The sequence below is a fragment of the Atractosteus spatula genome, chromosome 12 (assembly GCF_055471065.1).
Source record: "Atractosteus spatula isolate fAtrSpa1 chromosome 12, fAtrSpa1.hap1, whole genome shotgun sequence".
NCBI classification, from domain to species: domain Eukaryota; kingdom Metazoa; phylum Chordata; class Actinopteri; order Semionotiformes; family Lepisosteidae; genus Atractosteus; species Atractosteus spatula.
Genome location: NC_142717.1, coordinates 45,298,112 through 45,317,707, shown reverse-complemented (window position 1 = coordinate 45,317,707; position 19,596 = coordinate 45,298,112). Strand labels below are relative to the sequence as shown.

The 19,596-nt window shown below is 40.0% G+C and overlaps 1 protein-coding gene across 1 annotated transcript in view; it reads right to left on the bottom strand.

Moving 5' to 3' along the window:
• LOC148823179 (histone deacetylase 9) overlaps positions 1–19,596 on the bottom strand; it is a 178,701-nt gene that overhangs the window by 15,432 nt on the left and 143,673 nt on the right. Inside the window, exons 21-23 of the mRNA XM_088928544.1 lie at positions 13,766–13,885; positions 13,302–13,399; positions 5,882–6,000 (exon numbers count right to left, since the gene is read on the bottom strand). Of these exons, the coding sequence (XP_088784670.1) occupies positions 5,882–6,000; positions 13,302–13,399; positions 13,766–13,885 (337 nt within the window). The remainder of the gene's footprint in view (positions 1–5,881; positions 6,001–13,301; positions 13,400–13,765; positions 13,886–19,596) is intronic.

Sequence of the window (19,596 nt, the reverse complement as noted above, 5' to 3'; positions counted from 1 at the left end):
ATTGTTATGGATTGTTAAACGACCAGCAGGCAAGAAGGCGGAGGTGCAGAGCTACTTTTGCACTATTTTTTTTTGTTTCTTCTGTCACGCTCAGTACACCGCTTGTTATTCACAATTGTGTTGTATTTTTCACTTCATTTACTGTTTTTACTGCTTTTTACCCTTTTTGGGGGGGAAAGGCAGTTCCTGAGGGGAGGTCTCAGTACAGAAACGTCCCGGTGAGAGCTACCCAGGGTGGTACACCCTGCTGCAGAAGAAGATGGGGAAGGTATAGTACAGTACAGGCAGGCACAGTCCTAGAGTTTCCTCACTTTCAGTGGTGAGGAGCTATCGCTGAGGACTGGCACTGCCAGGACAGCTAGGACGGCACACAGCAATCTGAGCAAAAGCCATACACCAGTATGAAAAAAGAAGGTAAAAATATGCGATGAAGGATGTGCAGCAGATAAGCAGAAAAATGAGAGGAGAATGCAGACAGTATGAAGTAAATTTGGTCTGGTGATAGGCTGGTCCCATTGCCAAGCGTGGCTGTATTTCAATGCACAACTGAACTCTTCACCATGGAAATATTTCCACAGCTCTCATAAAGCACATTAAAAGTCAGTCTACTATCATGGAAAAAGTCTTATAAAATATGTTGGATTTCTCTGGAAGGAGGACAAGACTTTCTAGATAATACACGGTAATCTGTCACTGCTGTGTATTATCATGTGACGACGACGACGATGCCGAGAAGGCTCAGCAGATGCGTTCCTGAATTACTGAGCTTGAATGTCCCGACGAGCGGGGCTGTGAGAGCCCGGGAGAGGAGAGCTGGAGGGCAGACGAAGGACGAGAGACGCCCTCGGCCCCAGGCCACGTGTCCGGGGCACATCCGCCTTCCGGACCGAGACGAGGCCAACTGCAGTCTCGCTACGCCCTCTCCTCTCCTCCTCCGCGTGGTTGTGAGGGGTCCGTTAGTCAGGAGTTTTTCCTTTTCATCAACTCATTAAAACTCCCAAGATCTCGTGTTTATAAAAATATGGACTGTTCTGCCCATTATGTGAAGGCACTTCCCACAGTTCTATTTAAATTCAATTTACAGTAATGTAACATAAACACTCCGACTCTTAGGGACAGGGAGATGTGTGGGGGCTGATGTCTAAGCTGATCGAGTTAGAGGAGCTCACAAACCAAAACGAATTTTGTTTAGCTCTTGGAAGTGTAACATAAACACAGGTCTTGACCCAGTTTTCTATTTGATTTATCAGTCTTCTTTGAATGAATACTGAGCACTATGTATTTGGGGGTTTGAGACAAAAGGCCTTCTGTAACAGAAACGTAGGTATAAATGAGAGCACAGAGATCTAATTTAGAATAATATAAATATTTTTTACTAGGAGATGGTCTACAGATTTTTTTGGAAGACATGGTATCGCTATCTTGTGTCTCAATAAAATAGCTTTTAAGAAATGGCCATGGCAGATGTCTCTATATTTTGGGCGCATTAGCACAGAACAATGAAAACTGGATGTTACTGTTTATATAAGATGTATTATTACACAAAATGAATTAATTTAAACAGTAATTTTAACAGTTGTGATTAGTAGTTAATCGTGGATTATTTCTCTTAAAAGTCAAAAAGGATTCTATAACGTTACAATTCTAAAAAAAACAACTTTATGGAACACCTTGAACTAAACGGAATACAGCTTCGTGAATGGTTTGAGTTAGGAGTATTTAACATCTTGTTAAAACACAGTCCTAAATCTGAGCCCTAATTCCACAGTGTCCTGTATACATTTGTGCACTTATCTCCACAGGATACAGGTCAGGAACCAAGCAGCTTATTTCTGCTTTTTAAGAACACTTAAGGTAGACTTTATCTTCATTGACAATCACCATATCACTAGGGTGCTGGCACCAGCTACCAAAATAAAATCTAGCAGTTTGTGGCCCTCGTGGTAAATCAAGTTCAAAGCTAGACACTGCGTCCTCTGCGGTATTGCATTTCACTGAGGCTGTTAGAAAACGCCCAGGATCCTTTGGGTTTTGTCCACATTCATGGGCCAACCCAGACAGAAGCTGACAGGGCCCATGAACAGCTTACAGCCACTTTGGATAGATAGTGTTACCATGGAGATTAATCTGATAACCTGTGGAGATCAGCTAATGGAGCTATCAAAGTTTTAATCTACCTTTCTTTCTCAATGCACATCAAGGAAACTGACACAACTTTTGCAAACCCTGATTAACCGATGGGGGTTATGTGGGGGGTACCATTCGTTTCCTTTGTATTCTGTATTTTGTTCAGCAATAAGAGAAATAATTTTACCTTTGTAATATAAAAATACACTTTGAATTCAAGCCATATTGTGTTTTATGAGTCTTTTTGAATCTTTTACTTTTTGTAAATTTAGCGTCAGCCCTAGCAGTTTAGATCACTCACTCCTGAAGATTTCGTAAAGCAAGAAAAAAATTAATTAGTGCCGCTAACATTTCCTCGGGATTTCTCCTTAAGACCAGCTACAAAGTGCCTGATATTCTGTAAACAGCTTAATTCCATCTTCTTTTTCTGCAGAAAAGTATTAAATACATAATATAATCGCTGTAAAGTTCGGATTCTTAGTATGTTAAATGTTTACCATCGTATTCTTTAAAAGTCTGGATAATTTATAATTGTAAGAGGTTTGAGTAATTTTTTTTTTATAAGAATGTTATTCCTTTTTTTGTTCACAGTATTTAATAAGGCCTTAGACAGAGAGAGTTCCTTTAAGATAAAGAGTAGAACACAGACGTAATAATTTCACCTTTAGTTTCCCCTTTGTGGTATCTGTTCCACAGCCATTTTACAGTGGTCTGAATACATCAGGCACAGGTCTATAGCAGCTCTGAACAGACCTGGAGATTCGTTTGCTCCAAACAAATCAAGAACTCGAGCCAGATGTACCCAACCTCCATACCTCTAATTCAAAGGAAATACCTACTTCTAGAATTCTTATCTTTAGATCTATGATATATTATTTTTCAAAGTTTTTAAAGACTAAGAATGAGATGTATAATTATTAAAAAGTATATTTAATATTTTAAATTAAAGAATGAGAAAAGGTTTGTCATTTTCTTTCTGTAACTGAAGCATTAATTTGTTGGATTGAAATAATTAATAAAATATATTTCAAGGTTTTCTGTACTTTGAGTAGACAGCAACAAAGGTTCATTTAATAATATCTTTGCTGTATTCATCGTTACTATTTTTCTTAGGAGAAACAAGAAACATATTGCATGTATTATTTCAGAAAAATATTCATTGAAACTTGTTCTTGGACAGAAATAAAGCATCAGAAGAAATAAAGAAAGCAGGTGGCTCAAAATTCAGTTGTGATCAGTTAACAGTGTTCTGCGCAAACATACACAAACAGACGCACATGGAAACATCAGTGCTGATACACATATAACACTGGGAAATAAATAAGATGCCTAAAAATAAAATATTTCAGGAGAGTTTTAGAGAGAAAAGCAAAAACATGAACATATTAATATTTATCAGAGAGCAGAAACAGCAATCTCTTCCTGATTATTTTTATATGCCTCATAATATACAATATGTATTTTTGACCTAATGTATGTAATATAAAAATCATCTAGTCTTTAACATTATGTGAGTCACGTATACATTGTTTTGTGTTACTATAAATTTTCTCTTATTTTTTGCAGTTTAACTTTAACTAAGGACATGAAAAGGTAGAAAGATGAAAACAATTTTTACCATATATATTTGTTATACGTATAAGGATAATGTTTTTCTCCCACACAAAGAGAGGTTTGCAATCTGATTTTTTAAAACAAAAACAAAGATTACCATGCAAGAAAAACATTCTAAAATTATCCACTGAGAATAAAACCACTTTGTCTTAGCTCTTCTATTTAATTCTACACTCTTTGCATTTTTACATTTTAAGTACATTTTAAGTGTTTATTATTTTTAGTTAACAGGTAATTCAAATGTGTTGACAGTCTTCTTGCTAGAAAAAAAATCCCTGAAGTTCACATCACATTTATTCCACCCTGCTCCTGCCCCTCTGAGATAGATCAGACTGCGAGGAAAATAAAGAGAAAGTTGCAGACATTTTCCCCAGCAGGCTGGCCTTTCACTGTCCGAGGAATGCTGCCTCTCCGAAGAAATTTATGTGTGAAAAGAAATTTAGTTCAGAGTCAACTGAAAAATGCTTCTGTGGTTACAAAAGCTGAACTACAGAAAAATGCATTTCAAAACACTGCCAAAATAAAAGCATTGTGCATTACTATTACAGTGATGTCGGTGCGTTAATAGAATGGGTTTCTAAATTGTATTTTTCAGACCTCATAACGCCGAATTGAAAGTTTTTGTTTTCAACTTCTTTGAACAGAAGACTCAAAAATAGTATCCTCACCATGAAGTCACTCTAATTTTAATTCCCCAGCTTTTTCTTCTTGTTGAGTGTACTTGTAGTTTTATGGGTTAGGTGCCTCATGCTGAACACAGCGAATGATTTTGTATTGTTCACTCAGGCACTTGCTGCAGGTGAGGGTGTCTTGACATTGGAGTTTTAATTTCCATGGTTATGCATAACAGTTGCTGGTTTACTTCTGAATTTTCTTACTAAGGGAAAAGGAGCAATATCAGACATGAGAGTTTGCTGCAGGGCACTATGAAGTAGATAATTAGGTTAAAACAGGAATTTAGTCACCCCTAAGTACTTCTTCAGAAAGCAATATTTACTTTTATATTAAAACTAATTTCACCATGAGGCCGAAAAAAAAAATTCCAGCAAAGGTAATGAAATCCTCAAATTATCATTATGGCAGTGGCCAGCTCCCTGGGGTTAAACGCTAGTTTGTCTTTAAGGGTACGAGGCATCATGGCATTTTGAGAGAAAAAATACTGAGCTTAGCAGACCGAAAAACAGATGGTCACTAATCACCCCATGTGGCTAAAACACACAGCAACAAACAGCACAGACGCCTCACCTTCCCTCTGTCTGTCCCTGGTGAGATAGTGAGCTGCCACTTAGGGTTACTGCCTCCCTGCCCTTCCCTGTGGCAAGCTTTTGAAGTCCATGGTCGTGAAATCTTATGTGAGAATACTGTTACAGATAAGAAGTGTTTGTTTTGCAAAAAATAGCAGGAAAAGTCCATCCGACCTTTAATGCTTCGGTAGGGAGCCACAAATCTTTGCAGGAGTACCACTTTTCTGACGTGACATGTTTCCTTTGGATCTATTCTTTCTCAGTTATCATCCTGTCAGAGCAGAACAATGCTGCAGAGTAGGATATGTCTCTCAGTTCCACTACAGTACTATTGTTAAGAAGGTAAGGGCTCCCTGCCTTCGGTGATGGACACACGCGCTCTTCATATCAACGACAAAGGAGGGTGGAAAAGCTCTAAATAAGGAGTGTGCGTGCACATGAATTGATTTTTATATCAAATATCAATAGACTCTGGAAGCATAAAATGATCATCTGGAATACATTTGACATAAAAGACAACAGTAAATTGCAAAATAGAATCTTCATTATTGATTATGAAGCTATCATGTAAAGGAATAATGATATATTTCCTGATAAGTAAGAGCACCTAAATGACAAAAAAATAAAATAATGAGTGTTACATGCCAATATACAGAAATGGTTGTAATTTTGCAACTGTAAGCTTATTGTATTTCACAGTATGGCGGCAATAGGCAACCCCCGAATTCCCTTCATATTTCCAGCTGCTCTATATTTTCAGAAAAAAAACTCTTCAGTTTAGTTTAGAACAGATGTTCTGTTTTAACCCTTCAAGCTGCAGTCTGGTTCCCAGCTCTCGCCGGTGTCCCGCAGGCCAGGTGAGCAAGGTGAGCGAGCAGCAAGAGGAAGGGACTTACATCTGGCTGTGACCGTGTACCCGCCCAGCAGGGGGTCGTGGCCTTCCACGGCATCGAACCCGGCGGACACCAGGACCACGTCGGGGCTGAACTCATTGGCAATGGGGATGATAACAGTCCTGGGGAGGAATTCATACAGGGCTTTCAATGGCAAAGCAGAACGAACAGGGCTGTGCTGGCATGAGCAGCGCTTGCATGGCAAAGGAGAGGAGCTGACAAGCTGCTCTGACAAAGCACTGGACCGCCCCCCCGCCTCAGACGAAAATCACAAACATGCTTCAGTTCGGGTCTTTTATTGGTGTGACTCACTAGGCTTCCAACTCTGTCCTCTCTCTTTCCTTTTTACTGTTGCATTCCTCCGGATCAGCTCGCTCTCAGGCTCTGTTACATAATCCTTATAACATAAAACTTGATTTGTAAGGAGGTGCAGGATTAAAGGTTTGCGAAAGAGTCTTTAAATCTTGGAGTTAGTGAGGGCTTATTACGCAGGACACTTGCTGTGCCTCCAGACAGTATAATTATGCAGCCCTGGGTTATACCTGGGTTAGACAAGTGGCGAGTCCTTCGTTTTTAATGAATGTTCCCAACTACCTATGAGTGCAGTTAAGCTCCAGTGCTGCAAATGTACAGATTAATTAAAGTGCCGCAGTCAGTTGGCATGCATACCGATCTAGCCATAGCCTAATGTTATGCTGTTTTTGTACTCAACAGTCTAGTACTAATGATTCTACAGATTCCAGTGCAGTGTGAAAGGAGAACACACGCTAGTGTGGTCTGCACCAAAATTGCTGTAATTAGGCATTTAGTACTGCTGCGTGAAGTGCCCATTACAGTGAAGTACCATGACAATTACAACTTTTTTCCTGTGTTACAGTACATTAACTCTCTAAGGGCAAGACTCCTTCCAACATGGGTACAGTGTGGGAAAATGCAACTGTCTCCTATGAGACAAAATAAGTAATGTTTTTTTTGCATATAGAACATTCAGTTCTTTTTATCCGTTGTGTCATGTGACCTGAACAAAACAGTACAAAGTGAAGCTTGAACGTTGTATATCTGTGCACGTTGAGAGCTAAAATTGTTCAGGACCATGTTTTCATCGTGTATAGTTTTCGATTGCGTGCGAGGCAGTTTAGGGCTACATTCCTCACATTTGATTATTCAGTAAATTATTTTTTTCCTTTCAAAAACAAAGTAGACCACGAGTATTAAAAAAAACAAACACATTCCATCTTCCACTAGCCCTCATCCTCAAAGCCAAACAGAAAGCAGAAATTACTGTCGTTCTTCATTTTCGACAAGTGACTTGGTGTATGATTTAGTGCACACTGAATGAATCCAACATGGAGTCACGCCTAGCTGTTCACATGAACCAGGGTGTAAAACTCGTTCATCGCTTCACATGTCAGGAAGGTTAGTGCTAGGGAGGGTATCCAACAGGATCCTTTAGTTCATTTGATTACTTTAACAGCTTTAGAAGTCGTTTGGGTCGCTTCAGTGTGAAGTCAGTGTGAGACCCGGCTCAGCTGTTCAGTGATAGGTCTCCGGTAGGAGATCTGTAGGAGGCCATGCTGGAAGACAATGTACACAGTTCCTCACCCTCCCTGTCCTGCACAGGGATTGTAGGGGGAATATGCAGAAGGGCGATTGCCAAATCCAAACCGGGCAGATATGGAAATGATTTGGCAATTCCTAATTTAAAGAAAATTCAAATAAAGGCTGTATTGGAAACACTGTTCATCTTCAGCCTTTGTGATGTTGTTGTACTGTACTTGTATAACCATCACATGGTTACAGAGATGGAATACTGCTATTCATTTGGCGGAGGGGGACAGGTGGAATTCGGACATCCAGAGAAGTATTCAAATATTTTCATTTCCATGAAAAAAAAAAAGCACATTTGCATTTCAACATTTTTGCATTATATAGAAGTATTGCTTGTCTGTAATACATTTTAAGAAATGTGAGAACGATGGTTTCTCTTCTTCAAATTCAGTCAAGATATTGTTATTATGAAAATGTATAACCCTTATCACCATGCTTTGTGATTTTCACTTTTAAATGAAAATGAAAGATTTAAGAGAATGTTTGCTGATGTTGCATAAATAATGTATTTAGATTGAGAGACGAGTGTTCATATTCAGCATTTTTAATAAGGCTGTTTACATATTAGTTACTGCATGTTATTAGTTGTTTAGTAACATAGTTTTTATATTCATATTCAGCAGGTGTCACCAACAATGAAACTGAGACCTGATATCATCCAGACTTTTTGAGACTCCTGAGCTCAGCTCTTGGATTTTCTTTTAAACAGAAAATTGAGACTCCATCAGAATTGTGTTCCTGCAATAAAATAACAAAGGCTCAATCTCTGAGGCTCTAAGTTACCGTAAAATTTTGTGGGTGGTAATTTAATGCAAATAATTCAGACGCAAAACACAGAGGCAGAACGAATCCCTAATTACACAAGCACATCAGCGAGAAATAACTGTAAAATTATGAGGTAGGAGGCCATGCCAAGATTTAGAACCATGAAAATGAACTTCTGTGAAAAACTGGTGTTTAGGTTGAATGGGACAGCTGAGTTTCATGTGATTTAAAGCTTCTGTTTCTCTCTCACATCAAAATGCATTATATGACATAAATGCATGAATGTCTACATACAGTGGAGAATAATAAGTTAGAAATAACATTTTTGTATTCATAGACTTTCACAGCAAATATTGTTGTATGTCCATAAATTTTCAGAAGGCCAGGAAGATTATGACAATGTAATGCACTGGTATTTAACATTTATTATTATTAGACTGTGTGTTCCAAGTGCATAAACAAATTAAAGATGACCACTATTCAGACTTGAAGAAGGAGGTACAGTATTAAAAAAAAGGCTAAGAAGAATTTTCACAAGTCAGATAAAAACTTGTATCTATGGCTTTTAATTTTTTAATTTAATTTAATTTTAATGGTATTTATTCCAGGAAAAGGTATTTTATGGAAGAAAACTTCACTTTCTCCAGCAATATGATTTCCTCAAGACATTTATTGCCCAAGATTAAAACTCCCAATCCTATCTGAGTGCAAAAGATCTTTCCCTTAATATTCTCTTACTTCACCTGTCGATCTATTAATGTAACGTTAATTAATTATTGTAATGTTTAACGCAGTATAACTTAATTTTGGAAACAAGAATGATTTTTCCATTACCAGTAGTGGAAACAAAGTTCTGATATACTAATGCAAAACATTATAGTATAAGAATATTGCATATAAGCAGAACAGACCTATTCATAAAACAGAAAAAAGAGCAGTAAGTCTATGTTAGCACAATCATCATCAGGCAAGACAGAGACCCATTACACCCTCCTCTGAACTGCAGCCCCCACCTGGGTGCTGCCCGGCCACCTCATCTGATTATAAAGCAGCAGCAGCAGCCTCACTGTACAGCACATCAGCTGGAGGAGGAGTCGCTTCACCAGTTTACTTAAGGGATGAATTTAATCGGACAGATAGACGTGGAATTTAACACCCCTCCCCTTGCAGAAACTGTTCCGGGGTCTTTAAAAACCATGTAGTCATTACTGTGGTATTATGGAACAAGCTACCCATCCATGTCACTGAAGCTGATTTCTTTTAAAAAATAGGGATCAATAAGCTACTAACTACCAAATGAGCTAGACAGGCCGAACGGCCTCCTCTCATCTGTAACTGTTCTTATGTTCAATTCAGGACCTCGGTTTCTAGTCTCGTCTGAAGGACGGTGTCTTGTACAGCCCAGAGTGTTTATGCTGGGGCATTCATTTGGAAATTCTGGCGCAGAGGGAAGAGCACCACCTACTGGTCATCCAAGCACCGCTTGCAGCAGCATGCTGGTTCTCTCTAGAGGTCCGTCTCAGGACTGAGCAGGCCCAGCCTTGCTGAGCTTCTGACATCTGACATGTCAGGGTTCGTGGCGGTGAAGCTTCTGCCTGTTACCGGCAGAACACAGGCACAAGAGCAGGACAGTTCAGCAGAGCCTGAGCTACCGCTGTATTTCCAGCGACAGATGTATGTGAGCTGCAGCCGCCTTTTCAAGAAAGATACCAGGACGCATCTTTAATGAAGCACTCCCTCGTAAGCACACATGCATGACATTTTCAGCCTTCATCTTTGTGCACAGTGGAGAAATGTGCACCAGTGAAAAACGACCGTTCTGATTCACACAAGTCATCAATGAAAATAAACAAACACATCAGTCTAAATGAAAGCAACAGTAGCCTGGCCCAGCTCCCTTTAAAAGGTTCAAAGCCTTTATTCATTGCCCGTAGTCCTGCCAAGAGCAGGCTAGTGTTGCCTTGACATGCATGGAAATGATATGAGGCATGTAAATCAATTAAAAATATTATCATTTAAAACTTATTTTTTTAAAAAAACAGCGTCTCTATGTAAAATGGATGTTACTTTCCTGTAATCATTTTCGATGGGTTAGGTAAAGCAGGAACTCAGAAATACAAAGCCTGAGATCTAGCATTTTTCTGCCACTATGACGTTTTGTAGATGCCTTGAAAGTCTCAAAGTGAAACTTTTTTGGCTCCCTCGGATGACCTTTACCCCTGGTCCAAAAAGAGCTGAATTTCGATAGAACACATAATGGCTCCTTTCCTGTGCAGTAAAGTCAGCAATAAAGCCTGGTAATTAAGGTAACCAGGGAGACCCAGCCCAGCAGGCCCGTGGTGTGGCGAACACTTTTAGAACTTCAAACAATATCAAAGTCACGGAGACTGGGACCGGTGCAGTCCTGGTTTGAATTAAGGCTCACTTCCACACGCACTCTTCAAATCCAAGCTCAAAAAAAAAAAGAGAAAACAACGACGAGGCCTTCTGGATTTCATTAGAACCAATTATCTTATCTGTTTCATCTCAAGCCTGGCCCTGGGGCTGGCAGGCAGCTAGTCAGAGTTTGTGGTTGTTTGAGAAAGCCTGCAGCCAGCCAAAGGCCTGAGGACCTGTTAATTAAAACACTGTTGCCCCCTGCCTCTAGTGATTAAATATTTTCATGCTTTTGTAAATAATTTTTCCATTCTTAGCCCCAGGCCTCTAAGGTCCAATATATGAGCAGTTATTTTGTTTGTCAGGGAATACTTCTTTGGAACGGGTGCTTTACACTAGGGGCTTCTGTTAGCATTTGTATTTTTTTTTTTTGTCTTCGGCTGTATAATTTCAAAGTGCACTATGTGAAAACAAAGCAGTGCTTTATTTAAAAAAAAACTAATTTGAATCACATATACAAGTTATTTGAAGGATATCCAAATTGGTCTGTACACCACATGGTCGAATAAATGTGTTTATTCTTCATATAGCACTTTGGCTGTATAAGGGGCTGACTTGCTCCTGCTGACATAATTGGCACAGGTGTTTTTAACAAAATTGCCTTTGGATTATAGATTATTATTAACATTGTGCGTATCTATATGTCTATAATTAACAACTTACACCTTAATATACTGTAACGGTCATTACCATTCTTCCTAAAATTTGCCTGGTCTCTAAGAAGTGGTTAATAAACATCAAAACAATGATTTTTTAGAAAATAAAAAATATTTAAGACACCAATAACAGCTACCCATAATGAAGCAGTTTTTGATAAACACTTAAAGTATATCATTTTCTTATGTTTAGCATAAATTTTATTTTCATGATATTGCCTAGACTTGTTACATTTTTTTTCTGCAAATAGCTTTAACGGAGTAAGTTTAAATACATGTATGTGTATGGCAGCGGTTTTTGTGTTACTTAACTCTACAGGTCTGATCACATTTATCTGTTCATTATTTCATGTAGATGTGAACAAAGCCAGCAGGAGTATCTGAACTTACTTTGCACAAAACTCATTATCAGGTAAACATTGTTTATTCAACAATATGGAGCTCTAAATTCAGGGTCTGATGTACAGATGAATCAATTATCAGATTTCATGCTTACAAAATAAATGCATTATTACTGTTTAAGTCTGTGAAAAGGTGAAGGTTTCATGTTTTATGATCTTCTGACACAGTTTACATCCAGAGAAGGACATCTTTCTTTCAAGGAGTGACATGATTATTGACAAAATCCATACAGAACCACAGTACTTATCCTAATAGTACTAATCTCCTGTAAACATTGCAACAAAAGATGTGGAAATGTTTATCCATGGAACTTCGACGGAAACACTAACAGAAGCTTTAGTTTTCATACATCTTCAATGCATCTTTTTAAACTGGTTGAAATAAATCTTTAATAAATTAAATGCGTTGAATATTTCCAATCTCTTATATAAAATGGTTCAAATAAAATGTATTAATTTAAATAAAATTCATATTTTGTAATTTGCTTAATTTTTTATTTTTCAGTCAACTCATTTTATTTCCCCCTCTGTGCCAAAGGCATGGCTCCTGATCTCTCAAAGTGATGTCACTCTCTTGATAACCCTCAGCAGGGGACTGGAGTGTTGCATCACCCTCCCTATGACGTCACAATGGTGACACATCTCGCTGAAGAGCCCTCCACAACTGGCCACATGCAGTGTAAGCGCTGAGGAGTACATCCAGATCTCAAAGAGGTGTTTACAGCCGACTATCAAGGGCCATTTTCAGAGCGTTGACAAGCAAAATGACGATGGCATGCCAAAGGCCTGTCTCCTGATTTGCGAGCTGATCAGTTGTAACCCTGTGACCAGCACTTTTCTTTGAGGGTGTTGTCTTGGAAGAGCAGCAATTAACATTTGCACAATGTTCTAGGATTGTCAGCTGTGGACATTTATAATATACATACTTGTGTCGGGGAAGAGCTAGACCACATCATTGTGTAGCCGTCCATCTTTTTCTTAACCGCTTTATGCAGCGTGGGATCGTGGGGACGCTGGTCCCTATCCCAGCATGCAACAGGCACAAGGCAGGGTACACCCTGGACAGGACACCAGTCCTTCACAGGGCAGACAGACACAGAGACACATTCAAACTAGGGCCAATTTTCCCAGAAGCCAATTATCCCACCAACATGTCTTTGGACTGTGGGGGGAAACCCATGTAAACATGGGGAGAACGCACAAAGTCCAGGCAGAGAGCACCCCAGGGCCCCAACGCTGTGAAACTGTACGGTACCACCATGCCACTCATAAACTGATAATTTATTCTTAAACTAAATCCCTTTAGGAAGTGGAAAAAAAACAAAACAGTGATGTTCTACATATTGTATTCCCAAGCAATTTTATATGGGTGGAAGTTTAAAAATTTCTGGAGACTTTGAAGTTTGTTTTGCTCGGCTCCACCGGAGTCTGGCTGGAAATGCTTCTGGGGATGACCAGCTACACAGGCAGAAGTCTGTCTCAGTCCATTAGTGCTATTTGTGGTCTTTATGCTACGTTATTTGCCTTAGTCACACAATCCGTAGCAAATGTACGAACCTGAAGGCCATGAGGTACTCAACGTCTCCCATGGGTGGATCCAGGCCACCTGTCCAAGCAATATTTACATTATAGCCTTCACCGGGGCCACTTCCACACTGCAAAACAGGGGAACACCAGGGCAAAAAACAACATCAGATCGTTCTGCTTTTGGCAGCAATCATCAAACAAAGTGTCACGCGATCTCTCCTCCAGACTTCACAAGCTCTGGGCTCTGCACTTGTTCTGTTCAGCGGTAGAGTGTGTGTGTGTGTGTGTGTGTGTGTGTGTGTGTGTGTGTGTGTGTGTGTGTGTGTGTGTGGGGAGGGGGGTGGGGGTGTTAAGGCCCCACAGGGCAATTTCAGTAATCGGGTGCTGTTTAACTGCACCAGAAAAGGGCTGAGAAAATAAGAACTAATCATGGAATGCAATTTCAGCAGGAGGTTGGGGTAGAGGGAGTTCTGAGAGTGAAACCGAAGACGCACCTCGTCAGGGGCTCCGCTGCCCGGGAAGAAGTTCCCTTCATCGTAGCGGTGGAGGGAGATGTAGAGGACACTCGGGTCACTGAAGAAGGCCTGCTGTGTTCCGTTGCCATGGTGAACGTCCTAAAGGACAGAGGAGACACATGACACATACAGCAGCGTTTGGCAGAGTCTAAAACCTTGCTTGCTCCAACCTTCTCTTATTTTCGACCTACCCTCTCCACTTCCCAACCCCCAGCCGCCCAAAACCCTCTGCCTTACCCCCCCCCCCCGACACTTCCTGAATGCTTCTCGGGCAAATTACTCCTTAATGCGCTCATTTTTTAAACGGGCTTCTAAAAATCAGGAAACCGCAGTGAACATGCCCTGGAGACTCCAGATGAGCAGTCATTGAGAAATCCCAGTCCTTTCTTCTACAATTATATATTTATACACCACTTCTTTGTACTATGGGTCCAAGTGATGGAATCTAGCATCCTGTTTTATGGTGGAATTTTATGACTTATTAACTGCCAACAGTTCATAACCCCTCAGGCTCAATTAACTTTGCTTTCTTGGCCCCCAAAGAAATGCAAATGTTTAATTTGGCCAAAACGAAAAAGAAAAGCTGAACTGAACATATTTTGCAATGTATAAAATTTAATACCCAGCAGGGGTAGATTGGGTCGTTTTTGCATAAATAGCAACTGTCAGCAGTTGCAGAGATTAATAAGCGGTTACAAGGAGAATTACAATTGTCAGTATCTACAGACTTCCACCCTCGTAGATTTACTTGCAGACCAAATTAAATATAACTGCTGCAGCTTTTGCTCTTTACAGGTGTCTGACATAAAGTTATGGATGCAACAGAATTTTCTTTAGCTGAACTGTATCCAGACTGAGGCTGTGCTTACAACACAGTTTACAAAGTTGGTGACTTCGGTGTTGTGTGTTGATGGTTCTGATATCAAATGTACTGTATTATGGAAGTTAAAAACCTTGGTGTTACTTTTGGCCTGCCCATGTTATTTGAAGGTGATGTTAGGGATATCACAAGAAACATTATTGATTTAAAGAGACAAGTAACAGGTTTATTCCATGCTGAAAAAAAGAAGAAAGAGAACACAACGTTTCGGCCGTGTCACACCTGAAGAAGACTCCATGGCCGAAACGTTGTGTTTTCTTTCTTCTTTTTTCTTCTTTTTTTCAGCATGGAATAAACCTATTACTTGTTCCTTTGCAGCCTATGCATGCTGACGCAGCTACTCACTTGAATTACTGATTTAAGACTGTTGTTGTGCTTTTCTGATGCTAAACTAGTGCAGCTTTTTTTAAGATTAGACTACTGTAACACCTAACATACTGGAGTATTTTGTAAGGTACTAAATAAACTTCAGTTTGTCCAGAATTGTCCAGACAGTCCAAGCTGCACTGGCTTCCAATGAAATTTAGAGTGGACTAAGGTTGTCCAGCTCACTTATAAGGCCATTGGTCTGTCTGTAAGTTATCTTAAGAATGTAGTGCATGAGTGTAGTCCAGCTCTTCTCCTAATTCACGTCCAGCCTACGCACTCTATTTTACAACACTCAGTTTTTTAAAAAGCTCTTTTAAATAAAATACCTGTCTATTCATCATCTGCAAATTTAACTAGATTTCTATGGTAGAATCTATTCAGTGATCAGCAAGAGCAATGGACCTAATACAGATTCCTGCAGTACACCTGTGCACACAGATGAGACAAGACACACTGTTTTCTGTTAGTTAGCAGTTCTCAAGCAATGTGCATACTATACATTACCTTGGATTCCTATGACCTTTTTCAGAATCTAAAAAATGTATATCATATGTCTAAAATTAAAAAATACTGTATTATACCATATATCCTTTCATTTTAATTCTAGCAAAGTATGAGTACTGTATGTATTAAAATTACTAAAAAATGCCCATTTGATGAAGTGGAGATTTCAAAATGAAAACAAATAAATGTCCCTTCTGTGTGTGAAGACGTGCAGGATTGTAGGGAGTGAGCTGATTTTCCAAGAACTGATTTGGCTCAGACAAGAAACCACTGTCGCAAACTCATTCAGTCAGCAAAGGCAACCAAACCCAAGCTTTTTTTTATGAGCTCTCAGAAGTCTTTGTAAACTTACTTATTTATGTTTAGATTTTATAGTGTTTTTATAGTTTTATAGCGATTTCATAGTAATTTAGTTTCTATTCATTTGTTTAAATAAAAACTGTGTTTTATGAAACCAGCTCCCCTCAAAATAAACAGCAGTGCCCAGGACACAGCGATGTGTCACGGGGCAGACCCTGCCTTTCTGACTGCACGCTGACATGTGCTGTCTGTGGAAGCAAGGTGGGTGGGCCGCAGCCATGACTGCTACTTCTCTAACCCGCGCTACAGGTACCCTGTGCCCCCTGCAGCGTGACGGGACTTCTGATAGAGCCTTGTGACGTTTTAGAATTGCTGCCTTGCAGCACTGGAGCCCTGGGGTCAGTTCTAGACCTGGTACAGTAGGTTAATTGGGATTTAGGGAAAACAGGCCCTGGTGTGAGTGTGAGTGTGTGCGCATCTGTGTCTGTCTGCCCCGCGACGGACTGGCTTCTCAACTGGGGATGTACCTGTCCCTGTGCCCTTTGCTTGCCAGTTTAGGCTCTGGTTCCCCCACTATCCCTGTGTTGGGTGCAAAAGAATGGATGGATGGATAGGTGGATGCATGAATGGTTTCCATCTTATTTTTTATTTTCTGAGCTTTGCCTAAATAACACCAAATGATTGAGTACTGATGCGCAACAGGTGGTGTTTTAGCAGAAGACACCCAGCGTAACTTCCACAGGCACCTTGCCCTGGGGAAGCTGGAGTCCTGTTTGCCAGTGCTTTTACACTGCTGAACACTGGAGGAGGAAGATCTGCTGAGGGTCGTCTGGTTGCTCATCACACCGAGAGGCCAGCCCCTGGACTCTGCAGCGCAGCTCTGTCGGGTGAGCAACTGAGAGGACTCGGATGCGGGCTAAATGCAGGAGTGGAAGGACATCCATTGATGGGAAAAGCATTAGTTTAATTACTGAAACTACCAAAGTAAATGAGGTCTTTTGAAATACCACCTTTCAGGACCAACATTGCATTCATACTGTATGTACCCCAGCTAGGTATTTTCGAATCTGCAGCGTCCAAGCATAAAAAAAAACCCCTGAGCCACAAGCACTTCACACAAAGCACTCCACGAAGTGCCCTGCTGTATAAACAGGTCTCAAGATTGTCGCTCTAAATGAAAGTGTGTTTTCAATCGACTTACCTGATATACGAACCAAATCAGTTTGGTAGGTGTGGATTTAAAATAAAAGTGATGTAAAGTGGTCTTTGTTTTCCATTCTACTTCATGTCCTACACAGAAGGTTTAAAAAAAGAGGAATTAAAAGGTACCTCTAACCTGTTCGTCTCAGCATTATTAGCAACATTCTTCCATAGAGCTCCTTCGAGTTTACTTTTCTCTGTACGTCATCTGTGCTGGAAAGAGCTTGAGTTTAAGTACATCAGCTGTTGGGCCTTGAACAGCAGGATACAGTTTGATTATAGCCTTTATTATGCCATCATGTGTTCCCTGAGAAATTGTATCACACTAGTCTCTAAATCTTTTATCACTTGCCGAAAAAATAAATAATTGGCTCCAGATGTAACTGATTACAGTTTGATGCCAGGGTTCATTTCCTGTCTACGCTTTGTCAGACAACCTATTACACCTCCTGCAGAACCATTGGTAAAATAAAGGTTGTACCCATAAATCAATATGCAAGTTTCCTCAGGTGTCAATGCAAAACAAAGTCTGTGAACAGTTTAAAACAGTAGAGATTTAGTAAGAGCTGCCCACCTCATTATTCCAGCTCATGTACAGCCTGACCCTGAATGCACGAGGCTTTGCGTATGCCTTCTGAAGCTGAGCATTGTTTCAAGTGTGTGCTGTTTCAGTACCCTGGTCCCTGATCACACTTTTCCAAAGACTCAACCACTGAGGGAAAAAACACAAATGAATTTGGAAGTAATTTGGAAGTGAGGAAACTATGAAACTCAATGAACAAAAATCATGTCGGTACAATTTTACTAACATTACAAAAAATTGATGAGATCATGCATACACTGACTTGCAGAGGTATTCAGCTCCTTTCAATAATGTTCTGTCTGGCTGAATTTCATGTTTTAGGCACATTCTTTAAAGTAGATTTTTAATGAAAACTTGAATGCTCAGACCGAACACTTCTTTAGGTGAAAGGAGCTAAAGGTCAGCAAAACATGCAAGGAAAAATGACAAATTTAAGGTTAATACTTTGCAGAAGCACTTTACAGGCAGACTTACAGCTATAAATAAGTCCTTACCAACTATGCACACCAGAATGATGGAGTTTCTACCTAATGGAGTTTAAAACAAAATTCGTGAAGAAGGCAAACACTAATCTCTCCCACCTACCTGTATATACGTTAAATATCACGCTTCTTCTCGCACATTTTGTTTTCTCATTCCTCCATCCGCCCCATCTTCACCCCTACGGTAGCTTCCTGGCTCATCCCTCATTAGGAAGGGTGCAGGGGGTTCAGACAGCCTCATCCTTACAGATGGGTTATTGTTTGCTCTTGCCAGGTGAGTTACTCCAATTAAACTCACTATTCGATTCACGCCTCTTTTGCTCTGTTGATTGGGGATTGTGGATGGACAGCAGTTTTCAAGGCTTGACACAGATTTCCCGTCGGATTCCAGCCAGAACTGTGACTGCGCCAACCAAGGACGTTTTCTTCCTTAATCCCAAGCCACTCCTGTAGAGAGGTGAATATTCACCCCAATTCTAGGATTGAAGCAGGTTTTGCTCTAAGATTTGTTTGTAATTTTCTGGATCCATTTTCCTCTCAGTCTTGACAAGCACTCTGGTCCCTGCTCGTGATTAGCGCCCTTATAACATAATGCTGCCACTACCATGCCCGACGACAGATATGAATCATGTTGCCTGGGCGCTGCGCTATGTTGTGTTATTGCCAGATGCTACCCTCTGCATCTGAACACCAAACCCCTTGCCACATGTTTGCAGCGTCACTTAAATGCTCTGCTGCAGACTCCAAGCTGGAGTTGTGGAGTCACTGCAATATTGCCGATTCATGGATTCTCCCATTTCTAACATTTCATCCACTATGCTCTTATTGAAAGAGTTACTGATTGATGAATGATGATTTTTATATCATTGTTGTAACCTGTGTCTTTCTACAGCTTTATCCCTGAGTTGTTTTGGAGGCTCTTTGTGAACTCAAACGAATTTGTTTGCCGTAACAAAGTGGGATGGGCCCTTATGCAATTAGCCCTTTTTAGTTTTTGATTTTTCCTTGTAGTTTTGGTGACATGAAACTCCATTCACCCATCAAAATGTTCGGGCTCAGCATTCAAGTTTTGATTAACTGTATTCACTTTGAAAATGTGCATTGAGAATGAATAATTCAATTCAAAGGGTGAGAGCTGGTAGGGGGTGAATACTTTTGCAAGGTATTGTGCAATGGTTCCAAACTACCTTTTATACAGGCCTGATTCTATGATATTTAGCAAAGGAAATTAGGCATTTGTGCCTGAGACACTGATATAGAAAATGTTGCTCCACACCTTGTTCTGGGATTATTTATGGAGAAACGCTCCAGCTTTGATGACGGATGATCATAGAATACTTTGATACTCATTGATGTCTGCCGAGTGGGTCTTTTTAACTGAATTGTAAAAAAGTTAAAAGGTTTATTTGAAGCTTTCCCTGGTGGGATGGCAATTTCACACAGGGGTCAAGGAGAACCTGTGGATTGAATTTTAATATCTTATGCGATTGCA